The sequence below is a fragment of the Sebastes fasciatus genome, chromosome 9, assembly GCF_043250625.1.
Source record: "Sebastes fasciatus isolate fSebFas1 chromosome 9, fSebFas1.pri, whole genome shotgun sequence".
NCBI lineage: Eukaryota > Metazoa > Chordata > Actinopteri > Perciformes > Sebastidae > Sebastes > Sebastes fasciatus.
Window position 1 is genome coordinate 581,498 of NC_133803.1, and position 19,441 is coordinate 600,938.

The following is a 19,441-nucleotide window of genomic DNA, read 5'->3' on the forward strand; positions in this document are numbered from 1 at the left end:
GCTAAAAGCACAATATCACTCTATATTTCAGCTGCTTGGCAGTAATGTTAGCTGACCAGACGAAGGTCTCTCCATGAATCAATGCTGATCCTAGTGTTGGCTTCTCCTGCCTCAGCCTCCGGGACTGAAGCAGGAAGAGAAATGTTATCACCTCCGACCGGGTGCCGGTGATAACGTTTCTCTCTGCAGAGCCCCGTCACTTCACAAGACACGGGAAACCTCTGTTGGTCTGGAGGAGCTGCAGCAGTTATTTCTGCACAAACATCCACTTAACATTCACTAGATATTCTCAGAGCTAAACTAACTCTTCTGCAGTGTGGAGTGTGCTCGCATGAACGTGAGGTGGAGCGAGAACGCGCGAGTTGTGCTAGTGCAGGCAGGCAGAGGAGCGGTCTGAACAGCATAGCCACACGCGAGCGCGCATATGCAAGTGCGCATGGGATCCCGACCCAGTAGATTTATACCTGTAAGAAGTTACAAACAGTCCCTTTAAAATATTTAATCGCAAATGATTGTCCATAGCTAATTGTGATTAATCGCAAATTAATCAGACATTTTTTATCTGTTGAAAATGTACCTTAAAAGGGAGATTTGTCAAGTATTTAATACTCTTATCAACATGGGAGTGGGCAAATATTGCTTGCTTTATATATTTTACTGGAAATCAATGAACAACACAAAACAATGACAGAAATTGTCTAGAAACCCTCACAGGTACTGCATTTAGCATAAAACAATCGTAACATGGCAAACTTTGATCTTTCACATCGGGTGGCTGTGTGTCTGGCCTCTCCGGTAGAGCTTTCACTGCGGGGCCGCAGGTTTCAACCCAGCGCTGCTCCGCTGCGCACGCCAGCCCTGACCGCTCCGTCCTCCTCACACCAAATACCTCATTGACGTTATGGTTCCCTTATAGAATTGGGTTTAAATCTCAAATATTGCCAAAAATAGGCGCGTTTGCTTTTCGCTTTGACATCAAATCCTCTGCAATCGTCTCGTCTGTCATCTCTCTCTGGTCCCGTGGGTGTGAAATCTGACACCGGCTGCTCTGTGCTGGGAGTCTGTATGGAGCAGACACTTTCACTTTCAGTTTGTAGCGTCTGTCGTCTGACTATGTATTGATAACACGGCGCTGATACACGAAAATGAACTAAATGAATTTTATTTATGTAAAAAAAAGCAAAACGACGATGGGGGCGGTGGGTACGTAATCTAATCGGTGTGTGCCCGACCACCGTGTAACACCGGTAACACTGACTACCACGGCAAGCCTACAGGTAGTTGGTACCAATGGATTCCTTAGATTTTCTAGTTTCATATGATACCAGGATACCAGCTACAACCTTCGAAAGATCGATTGCATTAATGAGTTAAAGAAATTAGTGGGGTTAAACCGAATTTGGGTTAACTCTTTTATCGCGTTAAATTTGACAGCCCTAATATTAATAAAAGATAAACAAAACTCTGGATTGCATCTGAGATTTGTATATGGCAATCTGTCAACGGTCCAGTGTTCTCCATCAGTAGGAGCAGTGGATAGAGGATACAATGTTTTTGTAGTCAATCACTGTTGCAAACTGAATTTATGAAATAACGATAACATAAATGACTGCTAGTGACTTGGGTGAAGCAGCTACAGAGCAGCATCTGACATTTTGGGGTGAGGGAGGAACCCTGATAGTCACAAACAGATTTTGTGGGGAAAGAAGTTCTCAGAAGATCAGATCACTGTGTGTGTCTGTGTGTGTGTGTGTGTGTGTGTGTGCGTGCGTGCGTGCGTGCGTGCGTGCATGCGTGCCTGCGTGCGTGCGTGCGTGCGTGCGTGCGTGCGTGCTCATACTCACTAAACACAAGCATACTCACTAAACACAACTTGCATGCACAAGGGAGTGTGTCTCTGTATGCAAGGCAGGTTGAGGTAAATCAAAGCCTGGGGGGATACTACAGTGCATTCCCACTGTTCACAGTTTTGAAGACACCCCTCCCCCACTCACCAACTAAACACACGTGCACACACTTACACACATGCATGGTCATCCCCTGCCCCCTAAAGAGAGCATAATAAAAGCCACATGGCCAATGACTTTCAGCTGGCCCTGACTAAGGCCCCGTTCCACTCCGTGGTGGAGTGAACTCCGTCTGTAGTCACACTCTCAGCTCAATGAAGCTCCTTCTTTAAGGTGGAAGGTAGAAATACAGCAGCCGAAGGGACTTCCGGTAGGTGAAGCAAATGGCTCCCGATAGCTAGCTTAAACTAACTACCCATAATTCATAAACCAATTAACAGACCAGAAGTGTAATGAGTAGGGGAGTTGAAACAAGAGGTAAAAAGAAAAACCGTAACAAGGAGAAAGGACGTAATTCGCCCGTAATGGATGAGACGGAGGACAATGTGGAGCAACTCGAAACTCCGCTAACCAGAACAATGTGCTTGGGGCTGGATACAATTAGCAAAGAGATACGTGAACTCAAAGCTGAAATGAAGACGGACTTAAATACACTCAAAGACCAAGCCACGAAAGACGTGAAGTCTAAAATCAACGAGCTAAAGCAGGACATATACCAGCAACTCGCGGCTAACACCAAAACCATACAAACACACGATGTCCAAATTACTGAAGCAGAGGAACGAATGGAGGAAATAGAGAGGTGGAATCTGGAAGTAAAGGACGCACTATGCAGATCTCAGAGAATATAGACTTCTGCAAAACAAGCTGACAGACATCGAAGGTAGGAGCATAAGGAAACAACATTCGTATGGTATACCGGAGGACAAAGAGAGGGACTCGACCATAAAGTTTGTTGAGCAGCTACTCGTAACCGAGCTGTCGCTGCCACCTGACGTTAACCTTCACATCCAGCGGGCCCACAGAGCGCTAGCTCAGAAACCCAACCGCAACTCTCCACCACGGTCCATGGTTGTTAACTTTATGGAATTCACTGTTAAGGACATGGTTCTGAAAAAAGCTTGGCAGAAGAAAATTGTCATGGAAGGACGACAGCTGATGTTTGACCACGACTATGCAACAGAAGTGGTTCAGAAACGTAAGGCATACAGCGGGATCAAGAAAATACTAAAGGAGAAAGGGATCCGTTTTCAAACCCCCCTCTCCAAAATGAGAATTCACTGGGACTCTGGACCGAAACTGTATGAGACCGCGCAGGACGCAGCCTACGACCTGAGGAAACGGGGATATACGGTGGAGCTACCGGGATCCACCACCATGGATACAGATGCAACGATGGAGCGGCTGCATCAGGCGCAACCATGGCAACGAGTCGGAGGAGGGAGAGAGGGCGGCAGCGCGGCCCGACGAGCAAAGGAGAGGCTGCAGGGATTTGAGCGGATTCCCCCACAGTAATCAATCCTTCACATGCAGGTATTATCAGACTTTTAGATCTCTCAGAGGATAAATAGTCCTACTAATTAACCAACACCAGTTACCTCGCCTGGATTATACAGTCTTCTCTATCGGGGAACAATTGAACCATAAACAGTTGGACTGCTAGAATGTGTGGAATATCCCTTTTCACCACTAGTGAGGGGCCCTCTTCACGTGAGAGGAATTCCCCTCTTCCCACCAACGGGGACTCAGGGTGGTGAAACGTCATCGTCCTCATTTGGAAGTCAACACCTTCCGTTTCTTTTTTCTTTAGTGTTAATAGGCCAAATGTTCAGGTCTGAATTGTTCTCAGTTGTCAGGGTGCACATGAATGGACTATGAACAGGGACAATGCATAACAGTGTGAAAGTGGTATCACTCAATGTAAATGGTCTGAATAATGTCGTTAAGAGAAATAAGGTTTTTTCCAAGTTAAAAAAAGAAAGTGCTCAAGTACTGTTTTTACAAGAAACAAGGCTGAATCAACAAGAACATTAGAAACTAAAAGAATAGGGTTACAGAAAGACTTTTTACAGCTCCTACGAACCTAAGCACAAAAGGGGGGTAGCAATACTCATACCAAATTCTGTACAATTTGAAAGCTATAAAGAAGTAAGAGATAAAGACGGGAGATACGTTTTGGTTAAAGGGAAATTACAAAATGAGGTGGTAACTGTAGTTAATGTGTATGAAACATGTCCTCCAGAGAGGAGGACATGTTTAATCTTATAGCACTAGAAGCCGAAGGCATCTTGATATGTGGAGGTGATTTTAATGTGATTTTGTGTCATAGTTTAGACAAAACAAGTTCTCGTAAAAACAAAATGCATTTAACAAGGTTTATCAACAACACTGCAGGAAATGGGAATGTTTGGAGGGAATTTCATCCCCTGGAAAGAGACTACACCCCCCCCTCAGTTCCTCATTCTGTCCCTGGAAAGAGGCGACAGCCACCACTCAGTTCCTCATTCTGTCTGCTGCACAATGGAATCTTTCTTTATGAACATCAATGAAAGGTATAGAGTGGAGAGGAGTGTTATTGGGGTGGTGGATGTCTCAGACCATAGTCTAATTTCTGTGACAATTCGCCTAAACAAAAGAAAACAAAACCCTTTATGGAGGCTTAATGTTGGTATTTTGAATAATAGGACAGTAGTGGAACAGATAAGGACGGAGATCAAAAGATAAATAAAAGAAAATAATAATGGTGAGGTGGATCCTGTCAGAGTGGGATGCTTTAAAAGCAGATATTAGTGGAAAATGTATTGCTCTAATGACAGTACAGAAGAAGGCTCAAAAAGCCAGATATCAACAGCAGGTGGAAATCTTGAAGGAATTAGAAAAACAACATAAAGCATCACATGATCCGGTAGTTTTTCAACAAAAGAAAAAGGTAAGGGGAGAAATAGATGACATCCTGAAAGGTGAGATAGAAAAGAGAGCTAGATTTATAAAGCAGACTTATTATGAATCAGGTCCCAAGGCAACTAGATTATTGGCAAGGCGTCTGCGTAAACAGCAGGCCTCTAACATGATTAACAAGATAAGAGAACCTCAGGCCAACCAAATATTACATGAACCAGAGGAAATATTAAATGTGTTTGAGGAATACTATAAAAAGTTATACTCGGAACCTCCCCTAGCTGCTGAAAACACAATCAGAAATTTCCTCAACTCACTCGATTTGCCATCTATTGGCGAAATGCAGAATAACACTCTTACTGCAGAAATAAAAAGTGAAGAAATACAAGATGCAATTAGTAGACTGAAGGCCAATAAATCTCCTGGTAGTGATGGGTTCCCATCTGAGTGGTACAGAATATTTAAAAATGAACTAACTCCTCTGCTTTCGTCTTCCTTTAACTGGACTCTGAGAGAGGGAAAGGCCCCCCCGTCATGGCGAGAAGCGATTATATCCCTCATACCCAAAGAAGGCAAGGATATAGAACAATGCAGTAACTTTAGACCAATTTCAGTTCTAAATGTTGATTATAAACTCTATACCTCAATACTATGTAAAAGATTTGAGACCTTTATACCGGAATTAATTAATGAGGATCAAACTGGGTTCATTAAAGGGCGCCAGACCCAGGATAATGTTAGAAGAACTCTCCACATTGTAGAACAAATACAAAGTAAAGGCATTAGCGCGACCTTGATCAGCCTTGACGCAGAAAAGGCTTTTGATAGTGTCAGCTGGGCATTGTTATATTTGGTACTTGAGAAATTCGGGTTAAACAAACAATCAATCCAGAGCATTAGAACCATATATCAAGATCCGACTGCCAGAATCAAGGTGAATGGACATTTATCTAATTGAATAGGATTAGAAAGGGCCACCAGACAAGGCTGTTGTATGAACCCCACGCTCCTTGCTCTCTATATTGAACCTTTAGCGCAAGCAATCAGGCAAAATAAAGATCTGAAGGGAATAGTTATTGGCCTTTTCGCAGATGATATAATAATTTTTTTAGAGAATCCCGAGAGAGGATTACCCCTGCTGATGAATTTTCTAAAGATCTATGGTTACTATTCAGGATATAAAATCAATGTGGCAAAAACTCAAATCCTTACATTTAATTACTCTCCATCTCAACCAATTAGGGATACATACAACTTAAAATGGGACTATAAAACTATAAAATATCTAGGAGTGATTATAACCAAGAGACTCAGCAAACTGTATGAAGTGTTGTAAATGGTAAATGGACTTGGACTTATATAGCGCTTTTCTAGTCTTCCGACCACTCAAAGCGCTTTACGCTACATGTCAGTATTCACCCATTCACACACACATTCATACACTGATGGCAGAGGCTGTTAAGGTGCCAACTTTGCCCATCAGGTTCTAATCTAAATACTCATTCACACACCGATGGCTATGCCTTCGGGAGCAATTTGGGGTTAAGTGTCAAGGACACAGTTAAGTGTCAAGGACACAGCGACATGTAACCTGGAGCAGCCGGGGATCGAACCACCGACCTTCCGAACAACCTGCCCTACCCTCTGAGCCACAGCCGCCCCTAGAACAAAATATCCAAAAAGATATACAGAGATGGTCAACTTTTCCCCTGGACCTCAGCTTTAGAATCCAGGTGGTTAAGATGAATATTGTACCAAGGTCGCTGTATCTATTTCAGTCTTTACCAACAACAATACCACAAAACAAATTCATCTCCTGGGATAAACAAATATCAAGGTTCACTTGGAATGGTAAAAAACCCAGAACAAGATATACAACACTCCAACTCCCTAAAGATGAAGGAGGATTGTCCTTACCAAAACTTCTACGCGGCACAGCTAAGGCCTCTAGGCACCTCAGATTATGAAGCAAGATGGAAGGATATAGAGATGAAAGTTCAGGATCTACAAATTCCAGTTTTGGTAGGAAACAAAGAACGAACAGGAACTACAACACATTTAATGGATCCAATTACAACATTTACACTAGAAATCTGGGATAAAGTAATAAAAAAATATAAACTTGAAAGGGAAAGAAATATACTGAACTGGGTTGCATATGATCCAAAATTTATACCAGGGGTATATAACTTAGGTTCAAACAATGGACAGAGAAAGGTATCACTGCTCTATGTACCATTCTTAAAGATGGGACATGGAGGAGTTTTCAAGACCTAAAGGTGAAATTTGGTCTGGAAAGACAAGATTTATTTAGATACTTACAAATACGAGACTATTTTATGAAAGAGGTGAAAATTGATCCTAAAATAGATCTGAATGGTATTATTAAAATCATCCATCCATCTATCTTCAACTGCTTATCCGGGATCGGGTCGCGGGGGCAACAGCTCCAGCAGGGGACCCCAAACTTCCCTTTCCCGGGCCACATTAACCAGCTCTGACTGGGGGATCCCGAGGCGTTCCCAGGCCAGAGTAGAGATATAATCTCTCCACCTAGTCCTGGGTCTTCCCCGTGGTCTCCTCCCAGCTATTAAAATCATAGTGGATTCATATCACCAGGGTAGATCTTGTGTCATCTCAACCTTCTACAAAGCCTTAGGGGAGAATAGAGGAAGCTCAACACTATATATAAAAAACAAATGGGAATCAGAGCTAAATATAGAAATTTCAGACGAAGAATGGTATAAAATGTGTACGACACAGTGTACCACTACTAGTTCACGAGTATGGAGAGAATTTGGATGGAAGAATCTTACTAGGTTCTTCATAACACCGCAAATCAAAAGCAGACAGCTAAAGACCCAGCAACCATGTTGGAGGCTCTGTGGCAATCTGGAGGCCAACCATACCCATGTTTTCTGGAGCTGCACTAAACTAAAGCCTTTCTGGAATAATGTAAATGTAACTATTAATGACATTATGGGATATGCTATTTCAAACAATTGTGCTGTAATGTACCTAGGGAACATTGAAGAGGTTGTGCATGGAGCAGATAGATATCTGGCAAAAATTGTACTTATAGCCAGCAAAAAAGCTATAACAAGAAACTGGTATAAAGCGGAACCTCCTGGGAAAGATCACTGGTTTGAGATTGTCCGTGATAGTTTTTCAATGGAAAAGCTAAAATACCAACTAAAAATGGCAAGAACTGGGTAAAATGGATCATTTACATGGAACATGAGACATGTGTTGTTGGAGAATATATACATGTTTGACTGCCCCTGACAACTGTTTTTGTTAAATGTTGTACTGTTAGCTGAATTTGTTAAGTGTTGTATTGTTTGTTGAATTCTGTATGGATGCTCATGATGTTCAACCCAGAGCTGAAAATGCTAAATAAAAATCAAAGTTTAAAAAAAAAAAAGAAATACGGCAGCCACTTCGGGACCAACTCCCCTCTCTTCGGCAAGGAAGTAAATATCAGAATCAGAAATACTTTATTGATCCCCGGGGGGGAAATTGAGTTACGTTTTGCTACCGTTCTAGAATATTAATATATAAAAATAAAGAAATCATAAGAAATCATAAGAAAATATAAGAAATATATGGAACAGTGCAAATATTAATGCTGAAAAATAGGATCTAAAAGAAATATATAAATGCATGCATTAATAAAACTGCAAGAATTTCAAGAATATATGTATGTATGTATGTATATGTATATATATATCTAAAAATATATATGTATATATTTATATATATAAAAAAATATATATATGTATATATATATGTATGTATATATATACATACATATATATACACACATATACACATATACATATATACACTATATATGTATATATATATATCCATGTCACTCCTAAATGTCAATCCTCCATGCACGGACGGTGACATGGAGGATTGACATTGGCTGGGACGGTGGCTCTAAGTGGTCAAACAACCCTCTTTTGCCTTTTGACGGATGCGAAAAAACAATGAAAGTCAATCCTGTTCCGAAAACTTTAATGACAGACAAAAGTTTTGGAGACGGTGTGTAAATGTGATTGACACAACGTGGGGCCATATTTATTTTTAAACATGTGACAATTTCGGACCAAAAATACGGACTTTGTGTGCAAAGACCTTAAGGCGGTAGATTCGGGAGATTTTCAAGGCGCTGTACATACAGTAGATCTTCAGCAATGTAGTGCTGTGAAATTCAAACAGTATACATTATTTTGGGGGTTATGTTCATGAAAGAATCCCTCTTGGCTTCAATGAGTAGACTTATGAAGTATCCCGCTGATGTTCGTTATCATTAGTAGCTGAACAAATATTTCATTAAAAATTACTTATGAAAACTTGTTTTTACTGTTTCTTTTGCAGGGCAGTGGTAGATTAACAGCCAACTTATTGCGTGAAACAAAAACACACTCAAACACAACAACGCTCACAAATGTGTGTACTCGCTGCAGCCTCTCATTGTTCCTTTATTTACCCTTCATGGCTGTGGGGGGCGTATGAAAATTAAAGAGAAAACTGTGACCATTGAAAAGCGATGAAAAGCCCAAAATAACAGCAATGGCTGTGGTGAAAGTGTGACAAAGGCAGCTGAGGGAGGACAGGGATTTAGAGGCCATTTCATCACCAGCTTAGAAGGTAAAAAAGGTACAGCTATCCTTCAACAAGCTTCGCTAGCTGAGCCTGGAAACAATTCACTGTGAAGAGCTGATGATTACATAAGAGATGTACACAAAGGCTATGAATCTTTGTATGGATGCACTTTTCCAAAAGTAAAAACAACCAATCCAATGACCTTGTCGTGGTGTTAGCTAAAGTTTTGCAGTGGGGGCTACTGGGCCAATAATTGATCTATGCAGGCTGCGAGGCAGGAAACATTTTTTTCATCACAGAGGCCATTTTCACACCTGGTATTAACATGCGTCCTCAGTGATCCGATCACAAGTGGACAGCTTTGAGTACTTCTGTTCACACCTGGCATTAAAATACGTCTCCACATGCGTCTCCAGTGACCACTTGTGATCCGATCTCACTTCCCCGCCCCATATGTAAATAAACACGTAGTTAAGCGTCCTTGGGTTTCTGAAAGGCGCTATATAAGTCCAATTTATTATTATTATTATTATTATTATTATTATTATTATTATTAGTAGTAGTAGTAGTAGTAGTAGTAGTAAACACATGGCTAATACAGCAGCCGTTTTGATGTAATATTACATGAATGTCAGTAGTAATATCCTACATATTCGTTAATTCTGGTACATTGTATTAACATCAAAATAAAAGGTTATTGTATTATAGTGGCAAAAGCTGCGTTGCCGGCACCGCTGTTTATGCCAGACAACAGCGGGGTACAACGCTCCCGAGAGCCGGGGAGGACAGAGAACAGGCGGGCGGGCGGGCGGTTGTCAGCTCCGCGCAAAGCAGCAGAACAAAAACACCGACACATCTCCGACAGTATGATAATAATGCACTCCTCGTGCCTAGTCTACATACAGTAGAGCACAGAGGCTGTTTCCATGGTGACAAGCGCCCGTGTCTGCCTGTTTATTCATCTGAGGAGCGCAGAGACCCACGGATCCCAGCTGGACATCAGATGAGTAGGCGGTCCTTAATGTGGCCCAGGACGCATTCACTACACACTGCTAAAAGAATGTGGTCATATGTGGCCCAGACCACCTCTGAATGTGGTCTGAAAGATCCGATTTCAATGTGTCCTCAATGCGTCTTGAGTGAGTTCACACCTGTACTTAAAGCTGTCCACTTGTGATCCGATCACTGAGGACGCATGTTAATACCAGGTCTAAACAGGGCCATAGTTGTCCTGATATCCATACTAGGGCTGGGACGATACACCCATCTCCCGATTCGATGCTATCACGATACTTGGGTGCCGTTTCAATATGCATTGCAATTTTTAAGTATCGCGATTCTACAAGTATTGTGATTCGATATTACAAGAAAAGAAATCGCGACACATAGGTGAATCGACCCCACCCCTAATCCTTTTATTTCCACAGCCAGAACATCATGATCTTAAATGCTGGCCTGCGACTTGTTATCTCATCTCTTTAGTGGCTTCATCAACGTCCCATTGGAATATCAAGTAGCTGTTGGGGCTACAGAGGTCAAGATGAATTGCAAACACTTGACACTGCACTACTGTTGCTTTGAGGCTGCTCAGACATATCAAATAACACGTCTGGGTTCAGGAGGTCCAAGCTTTGCTGCAAAATGGTTAAAGTATTTTGAACACTTCCTTCTTTTATCTGTCTTCTTAGATCTTCATTAAGCCATGGCAAAGACGTTTTACGCTGTGGTTTACTTTTAATTGTTCTTGTAAAGGACATAGTGACGCTATCAAGCACTGTTAACAGTGTTTTATAGCCAGACTCAACAGCCTCACTGGACAGCACATTGGACCAATCAATTCGACTACTCACAGATGTATGATTATGCTTCTCCCTCTTAGGAATTACTGCTTTTTCCTGCATGTTTGTTCCCCTAATTAATCTTAAAGTCACCCATAAGCATGCTCCCCTTCTGATAATCACATTCTTTGAGAATGGTATGCATAAAACATGCTGTCAGTAGATGGTGCTCTGTATAGGGCTATTATAATAAAGAACATATTTGGGGAAATGGCAACATTCAACCCCATACACGCTAAGTCACTGGGCTGTTCCACTGTATGAGATTGACTTAAAATGGTCTCTAAATGTGCCATCTCTCCTGTCCCTCTTTAACTTCCTGTAGCGAAGCTAAAGGACACAGATGGAAATGACTCCTTTAACCGTGACTCAGAGAAACACGTGTAGTCAAGGTTAGAATCTATCATCAAATGCTCCAAATGTGCCTTCTAAGAAACAATACTTTATAACAGGGGTCTCCAACACATTGCTTGCAACCAACTGAGTCGCTCGCCAAAGGTTCAAAGAATATGTAAACAAATTTGATAAGACAAAGTCACTTAGTAAACCTAAACTTCTATGCAATCCAATTCACAGACATCCCGCCCCCTTCTGACACAAACTGATTATTTGCCAATCAGCTATCAATTAAAGGAGTTACGCTGCTGCCAAGTTTGGTTACATCAGTGATCACATTAGGAGATGTTAGCAGGCTAGCAAGCACACAACAGATTTGACAATGATTGCGGAAAATAGCCAGGCCAAGAAAAGAAATAAAAAACCTACTATTTTCATGAGGAATGGGAAACAGAGTTTTTTTCACGAATGTGAATGACAAGTGTGTGTGTCTCATTTGCGGTGTGAGCGTGTCAGTCGGTAGAAGATGTAATGTTGAGCGCCACTTCACCAAAATCCACAGCAACTTTTCACAGGACTTTCCGGCTGGTAGCGGTCTACGAACAGAGAAGGTAAAGGACCTGAAACAAGGCTTAAAAGACGACAGTCTCTGTTTACCAAACCGACGAAGAAGGCCAACGCAGCAACAGAGGCTTCGTTTAAAGTGGCGAACATCCTAACGAAACACAAAAAACCTTCACCCGATGGCGATGACTGAAACGCTATTCAAGGACCATAAAAATAAGACAGAAATGAGGTCTGCTATCGTCGATTTACAACTTGGTGCTAATACTGTGGCAGGGAGAGTGTCTGCGCTGTCTGCGAATGCTGTGGAGCAGCTACAACGGGACATGGACCGGTGCAAATGGTTTTCCATCCAGTGTGATGAGTCGCTTGACTCCAGCGATACGGCCCAGCTGGCTGTCTTGAATGTCATGAAATCTAAGTTCAGAACAAGACTGACAGATGAACATTTAAATGACTCCATAAGAGTGATCCTAAGTGGATCCCTCCAGCAGACACCTCTCTTGTTGACTGTTAAAAAGACTGAATGCATGTAATACATGCATGTGAACTACAGATGATGAAGGGAATGTGAAGGGAAGTGATGTGATACAGTGATATGTGGACAGACAGTAAAAGAAGTAACAACATAGTTTTGTTTTCTATGACATTAATCTGATGTGAATGTAATAGTGTGAACAACATTGAAAATGTAAAGAAATGCTTACAGAAAAAAAAACATGCACATGCTGCTGAATTTAAAATGTTGATGATGTCAAAATATGAGTGTTGGATATCAACATTTTCTAATTGTTAACACAAAAGAAGCTTATTCAGCTGGTTTGGTTGGAGCTGAGCAATGTAAATGGTAAATGGACTTCGACTTATATAGCGCTTTTCTAGTCTTCCGACCACTCAAAGCGCTTTACACTACATGTCAGCATTCACCCATTCACACACACATTCATACACTGATGGCAGAGGCTACTAAGGTGCCAACTTTGCCCATCAGGATCTAATCTAAATACTAATTCATACACCGATGGCTATGCCTTCGGGAGCAATTTGGGGTTAAGTGTCTTGCTCAAGGACACATCGACATGTGACCAGGAGCAGCCGGGGATCGAACCACCAACCTTCCGATTGGTGGACAACCTGCTCTACCCTCTGAGCCACAGCCGCCCCCGAATAAATGTTACTAATAATATAAAATATGAGTAGGTCTCGGCCACTTTCATTTTGTCAATGTAGCTCTCAGAGGAAATATAGGTTGGAGACCCCTGCTTTATAACAATAATATTTAATTGACCACATAAAAGTCCTTATGGCTTAGAATGTGGGTCCCAGAGTATTTGAGCATTACGGGGTCGTAAAAACATTCATTTGCCTTTGTTTTTTGGTGAACCGCAGAGGGCCAGCCCTACAAACGCAACGAAAAAAAGTTACATGATTGATCGGCCGATTGTTGGAGTTTCCTCATTGGCCGTTGCTCTTTCAAAATGAAGAGGCGGGAACAGTCCTTTGTTTACGTTTTCAGGGGGGGCGTGTCAGCGGTTCCTCTCACCAACGTGATCTCACCTTTATGCAGATGAGCCCTTCCAGCTCAAGGTGGACTTGGACCAAGCTGACAAACTAGCCGATCTAGTTCTAAAATTAAACGCGATTAAGCAGTAGCATATCCTATTTCTCTGCTCCAAATGTTTTGAGAAGTAGATTTTGGTGGATTGTTTTGACGGAATAACAGAAAGTTTACGAGCAGGCCGCCATGTTGTTTCCTGTTTGAAACAGCAAGCAGAAAATCAGGGACCAATCATTCCACAATAGGGTACGTCACCGCTTGAACGGCCAGTTGACTGAGCGCGTCTCCTAGTGTCCTCGCCGGACCTGGTGGACATGTACTGCTGGATTTAACATTATAGACATGACCACTGACTATTTGTGTAACAATTTAGCCACAAATTCACAGACTGACCGTACACAGTACAGCAATACACTCAGATTTTTTTCGTAGTCTTGTTTAAAGACTAGTGTTAATGAGAACATTTTGGTTTTGTCCTTGAAACCAACCCATCAATCTGTCCAATTTCCCATGAACTCAACAATGAAATCAGCATTGTTCACTTTCTTCTGTTAAGTCCTTTTTAATTCTGCCATCAAGTCCATTTTTTGATGGCGTGGGTTATAAATGACGGTCCAATAGGTAGTTCATCAGCTCAACAAGCACATGGAGAGGTGGCTGGAAAATGAAATCTAAAGCCAGAGAGAAAGTCAGTTGAAACATCAAAGCAATGGATAATTAAAAGAGGTGCATGTGTCCTTTTTGTGAAACGTACACACGCCCGTTGTTCACGTGATTCCACTAGAGCACATGTGTCAAACCCAAGGCCCGCGGGCCAAATCTGGCCCGGCACCTCTTTTTATGTGGCCCGGGAGAGCTTGCAAAGAGTATAATTTGCTTATCATACAATTCTATCCCGCTTTCCAGAAGTACGGTGTCCATAAACTACATGTCCCTCGATGCATCTCGATTTTGTTACCTGCGCGCTGTAGCGTCTCAGTATCAGCCATTTCCAGTAGCGGCACTCTAGCAGAGTGATGTGGTCGCCAAAATGTCCAAGAATAATGTTTGTGTGAAAATATGCGTGCAGGAAACAGCAGAACAATAAAGTGTGCACCCTTGGTCGTACTACTGAAAAACAGTTTAGGGGAGAGGGATGTCGCGAGGTGTTTTAACTCCTTAGTGAATCAGGAAGGGAGCGGAGAAATGTTTGGCGTGCGTGTGTGTGTGTGTGTGTGTGTGTGTGTGTGTGTGTGTGTGCGCGCTGCCTGCAGCCAGCGACGCAGCGGAGAAATGTTGGTGTGTGTGGCCTGGGGGTGTGTGTGTGTGCGCTACCCACCGTCAGTGACGGTTACTCCGTCATATTGTTGTATCATAGTTCAGCCCCTCTCAACTGTGACCAAAAAGTTAAACATTGTCTATGTAATAAATAGTGCTTGATAATATTTGTGTGAGGGTAAAAAAAAGAACTTTATTATTCACCCTTGAAAATGTTGATCTTTGGTGGATGAGTAATGATGAGGGTTTCTTATCTCATAAATTCATGGTATCTATGTTATAATAACACATAGAAATGTGAGTGTGTGTGCCCACATTCAGTATTTTTGTGTCTACGTACATACATATATATATATCGAGCATGTGTTTTTGTTACTGAACTCATTTTTTAAATAAATTGTACAACAGTTGTACACTTGAATGTCTGCTTGCAATAATTGTTCCTAGACTTCTGCTTTCAGAGCTAGTTATTAATGAAGTTATTACTAAAGCCAATAATAATCGAATGCAGAGGCAATTATGTAATATGATAAAGAGTAGATATATTTATATAGTTTAACAGCCCGGACACAACAGGAACGTCAGGAGCGCGTGGCGGCTGCGTTACCTGATGTTTTTTTATTACGTGTCCGTGTTAACAGGTTATAGCAGCCACACTGCCCGCTTGAGACGCGCATCACGTCTCAGCTGCGTCTCTTCTAGGGAATAGAGGTCTCGCCTAGTTTTGGCGCATGCCTCGCACATCTCACAGCAGCAACAGACAGTGAAAGTGATCTACTGACTGTATATTAACATCATACCAGCTACATTACTACAGTTTCGATGTCTAGACATCTATAGAATATGCTAAGGAGATGAAAAAAAGGAAAGACTTATTTTTAAATCAACAATTCCTGCTTTCATTTCAAAATAAAAGCCCTCAAGCGTTTTTTCTGTGGACAGAATTCCTTCATTTGTTAACACAAGGCTTTTATTCTGAAATATGAGCAGTCAGTGCTGTGGAACATGCAGTGACTTAGAAAGCTCCATGAATTTATAAAGTATGGGGTTTAAATCAACACTTCCCGCTTTCATTTCGAAATAAAAGCCCTCAAGCGTTTTTTCAGAATTCCTTAATTTGTTAACATTAGTCTTTTATTCTGAAATATGTGCCGGACAGTGTTCTAGAACATGCAGTTCCATGAATGAATATAGTACGGAGTTTAATTGTGGATTATTACTATTATTTACAAATTACCACACTTTTCTTAACCTTTCTCTGTCTAAAATAAATATAAATGATATTTATAATGAAATGAAACGGCCATTAAAAGGCAAACTCTATGTAGAAAGAAAGGGCTGACAGCAGCAGCTGCAGCAGCAGACACGCAGCTGACACGCAGCTGACACGCAGCTGACACGCAGCTGACACGCAGCTGACACGCAGCTGGGGTGAACGCCCGATGCGTGAATCAGGCAGCCACCAACCACGCCACACAGCCGCCACGCGATCCTGACGTTCCTGGTGTTTCCGAGGCTTTACAGTTACAACCGTTCCTTTGAGGGCGACCATAATGCTGATGTGGCCCGGGATGAAATTGAGTTTGACACCCTAGAGGAACGTCTTGGAGCAGATATGAATATATTTTTTTTTTGCTAATGGTTTTCAAATTATAGCCTGCACAGCATTGGTCAAAGTATTAGTGTGTATAATGTTGTGGTAGTATTGTTTAGCATTTTGACACTTACCAGACAGAGGGTTCCGGCCCAGGACCAACACATTTGGTAAAGGCATCATCACCAGCTGCTGGAGAGTCTCCTGTTACACAAAAAAGAAAAGTCAGGAAGAGAGATCACTATTTGGCATTCAAAAAGAATTACGGGTAAGAAAATACCGAGATACAATTTACACAACCCTAACGAAGCCCAAATAACCTGATCTAATTATTCAAAGGAGTTTTTGAGTGTTGGGTTTTGTGAGGGTGCTGGAATTGATCAAAAACTACCGTAGAGTTTATATTTGACTGATTTCATTCAGGGTATCTGCAGGTTTCAACAAGTCATATTTAAGACTTTTAAAGACCTTTTAAGACCAAGAATGCAATTTAAGACCTACTTTACGTCCATACTGGCAAGAAAGTACTAAGGGTATGAAAGAAAATTGGAACCCCGGAATTACTTGCAAAGTAAATTTATTTATTCACTGAAACATATTCCTTCCAGCAGTTTTCCCAGTCTTTGTTCCAGGTTTTCAGTTTTTAAAAATGTTTACATTTTAAAGTTAAATGCATCAATCTGCTGCACTTTGAAGCAAAATTAAGAGACTACATCTTGTGCTCTTGGAGGACCGTAGGCTACTCAAGTACTGTACTTAAGTACAATTTTGAGGCACTTGTACTTGAGTATTTCTATTTTACGTAACTTTATAGCCCACTTCTACTCCACTATATCTCAGAGGGAAATGTTGTACTTTTTACTTCAATTATTTATTTATTTAACAATATTAGATACTAGCTATGTACCGATTCAGATACTTCATAAAAATCAACTAATAAACTATTATTAAGTAGTATATCATTAAGGATATAAAGTAGTTAAAATGAGCACCTTTACCAGCTGCAACATTGAAGTGATGAACACATTAATGCATCAGACATTATAATACAATAAAATACCATAATATATATTATTGTGAAATGGGCCATTCTGCATAATGAGTAGGATACTTTTTCTTTTGGTACTTTAAGTATATATTTGATGCTAATACTTTTGTACTTCAGTAACATTTTGAATGTAGGACTTTCACTTGTAGCAGAGTATTTTTACACTGTGGTATTACTTTTACTTAAGTAAAAGATCTGAGAACGGGTGAGGACCAGCCAGCCAACCCGCTGAGAAGTGTACAAATATTTTCACTTCAATATGAAAATGTTTAGAAACACGTGTAAAGAGGCGGATAGAGCAGCTTTCACAGACACAGACTGACGCTAGGAACGGCATTTATTAACGCCAACTAGCAATATAAAACTAGATTAAAACATCAAACGAGAGGGAAAAGGAGTTTTGTTTATTTTAGTAATGTTTTTTGCTGTGGTGGCGAAAAAGTTACCAGCGGAAACACTGTCGCTCCGCTTTGCAGCAATCCAGCCGAAAACCAAAACATGATGGCTCGTTTCCCTGCACTCCCCATCCAGTTCTATTAATACATCCGTAGCACTCCCCTTGACTGCACGTGAAATGGGTGTGCTCTGATAAATTTGATCCGAAAAGCACAGCCATTCCCTTTTGGTTCCGTTTTATAGTTCTGTTACAGCGTGCTCAAAAGACGAAACATTTAAAAGCAAGATAATGCATTGCTTTTATTAAATGAAAGGAACACTAATGAATTTTTAAGATATGTCAAAATTGTATTTAAGACATTTCATGACATTTTTAGGCCTTAAATACGGGTTATTGGATTTAAGACTTTTTCAGACAGTGTCTGTAACACTGTTGTGGACTTTAAAAGATTATAAAGACAGTCAAAGAGACAGCAAAATTAACACTATTAATCTCCTATAATGGACACAGTGATGGTCTTGTGTGCACTGGGGATGTCATACAATGTGTGAGTGCTTATGTGCGTCTGGCATGCGTGCGTGCGTGCGTGCGTGCGTGCGTGCGTGCGTGCGTGCGTGCGTGCGTGCGTGCGTGCGTGCGTGCGTGCGTGCGTGCGAAATGATCCAAGTGACAGTGGTATTTATGTGGGTTAAATTGCTGGTGTGGGTTTTGCCGCAGGGCCCCCTCCATTCACATGTCAATCATGAAACTATGAGCTGCAGTTTACAGCACTCCTGCAGACACATGCACAGATAAATACATGTGTACACACACATACACAGACACACAGCGTGTAAAGGTGGGCAAGACTTAATTAGTGTTGATGTTTTGGTTTAAGTCGGATCATCAAATTACAGTATGGGCACTGCAATAGTGCATAAACAAGCTGCTAACAACAGCAAATGACTTACCATATTGCCTAATCTTTGCCCCAACTGACATAATGCAAAATGTATTCACTTAAACACAACCAGGATAGTAGGGGAAACAAATACAGGATAGTATCGCGATATTTTGCGTGGCAATATTATATTGATAAACGTACATCAAGTATCTATCTTTTATTATAAAACTATTAACCTCTTAACAATCCAACAGCCGGCCCAGCTGTTATTCTGTCTTTAAAAAAAAAATGAATATCGCAATGTTATGTTTTGTGATAATGTATCGATTCTCAAAAACACTATCGATTTTTAATTAATAGTTTACATGCAAAGAGATGTGCCCTCTGAAAGTAGTGCTATGATTTTACAGGGACTGTGATAAATGCAAATGAAGATCCCACTGTTCTTTTTGAATAAAAAAAATACGTATTTCTACTCAGATTGTATGCATATGGTGGTGTGTTCTTTATACTATGACTACTATGATTTTTTTAAAATCGCAATATATCATGGTGGCTCAGAGGGTTGTCCACCAATCGGAAGGTCGGTGGTTCGATCCCCGGCTGC

The 19,441-nt window shown here is 41.1% G+C and overlaps 1 protein-coding gene across 9 annotated transcripts in view; it reads right to left on the bottom strand.

The window, feature by feature from the left end:
* ccdc88ab (coiled-coil domain containing 88Ab) overlaps positions 1–19,441 on the bottom strand; it is a 144,715-nt gene that overhangs the window by 74,394 nt on the left and 50,880 nt on the right. For all 9 annotated transcript variants that reach the window (XR_012595160.1, XR_012595162.1, XR_012595161.1 and 6 more), the window contains exon 4: positions 16,641–16,710. Coding sequence is in view for 6 of the 9 variants with exons in the window: in XM_074645460.1 (XP_074501561.1) it covers positions 16,641–16,710 (70 nt within the window). In the remaining 3 variants the exon portion in view is untranslated. The remainder of the gene's footprint in view (positions 1–16,640; positions 16,711–19,441) is intronic.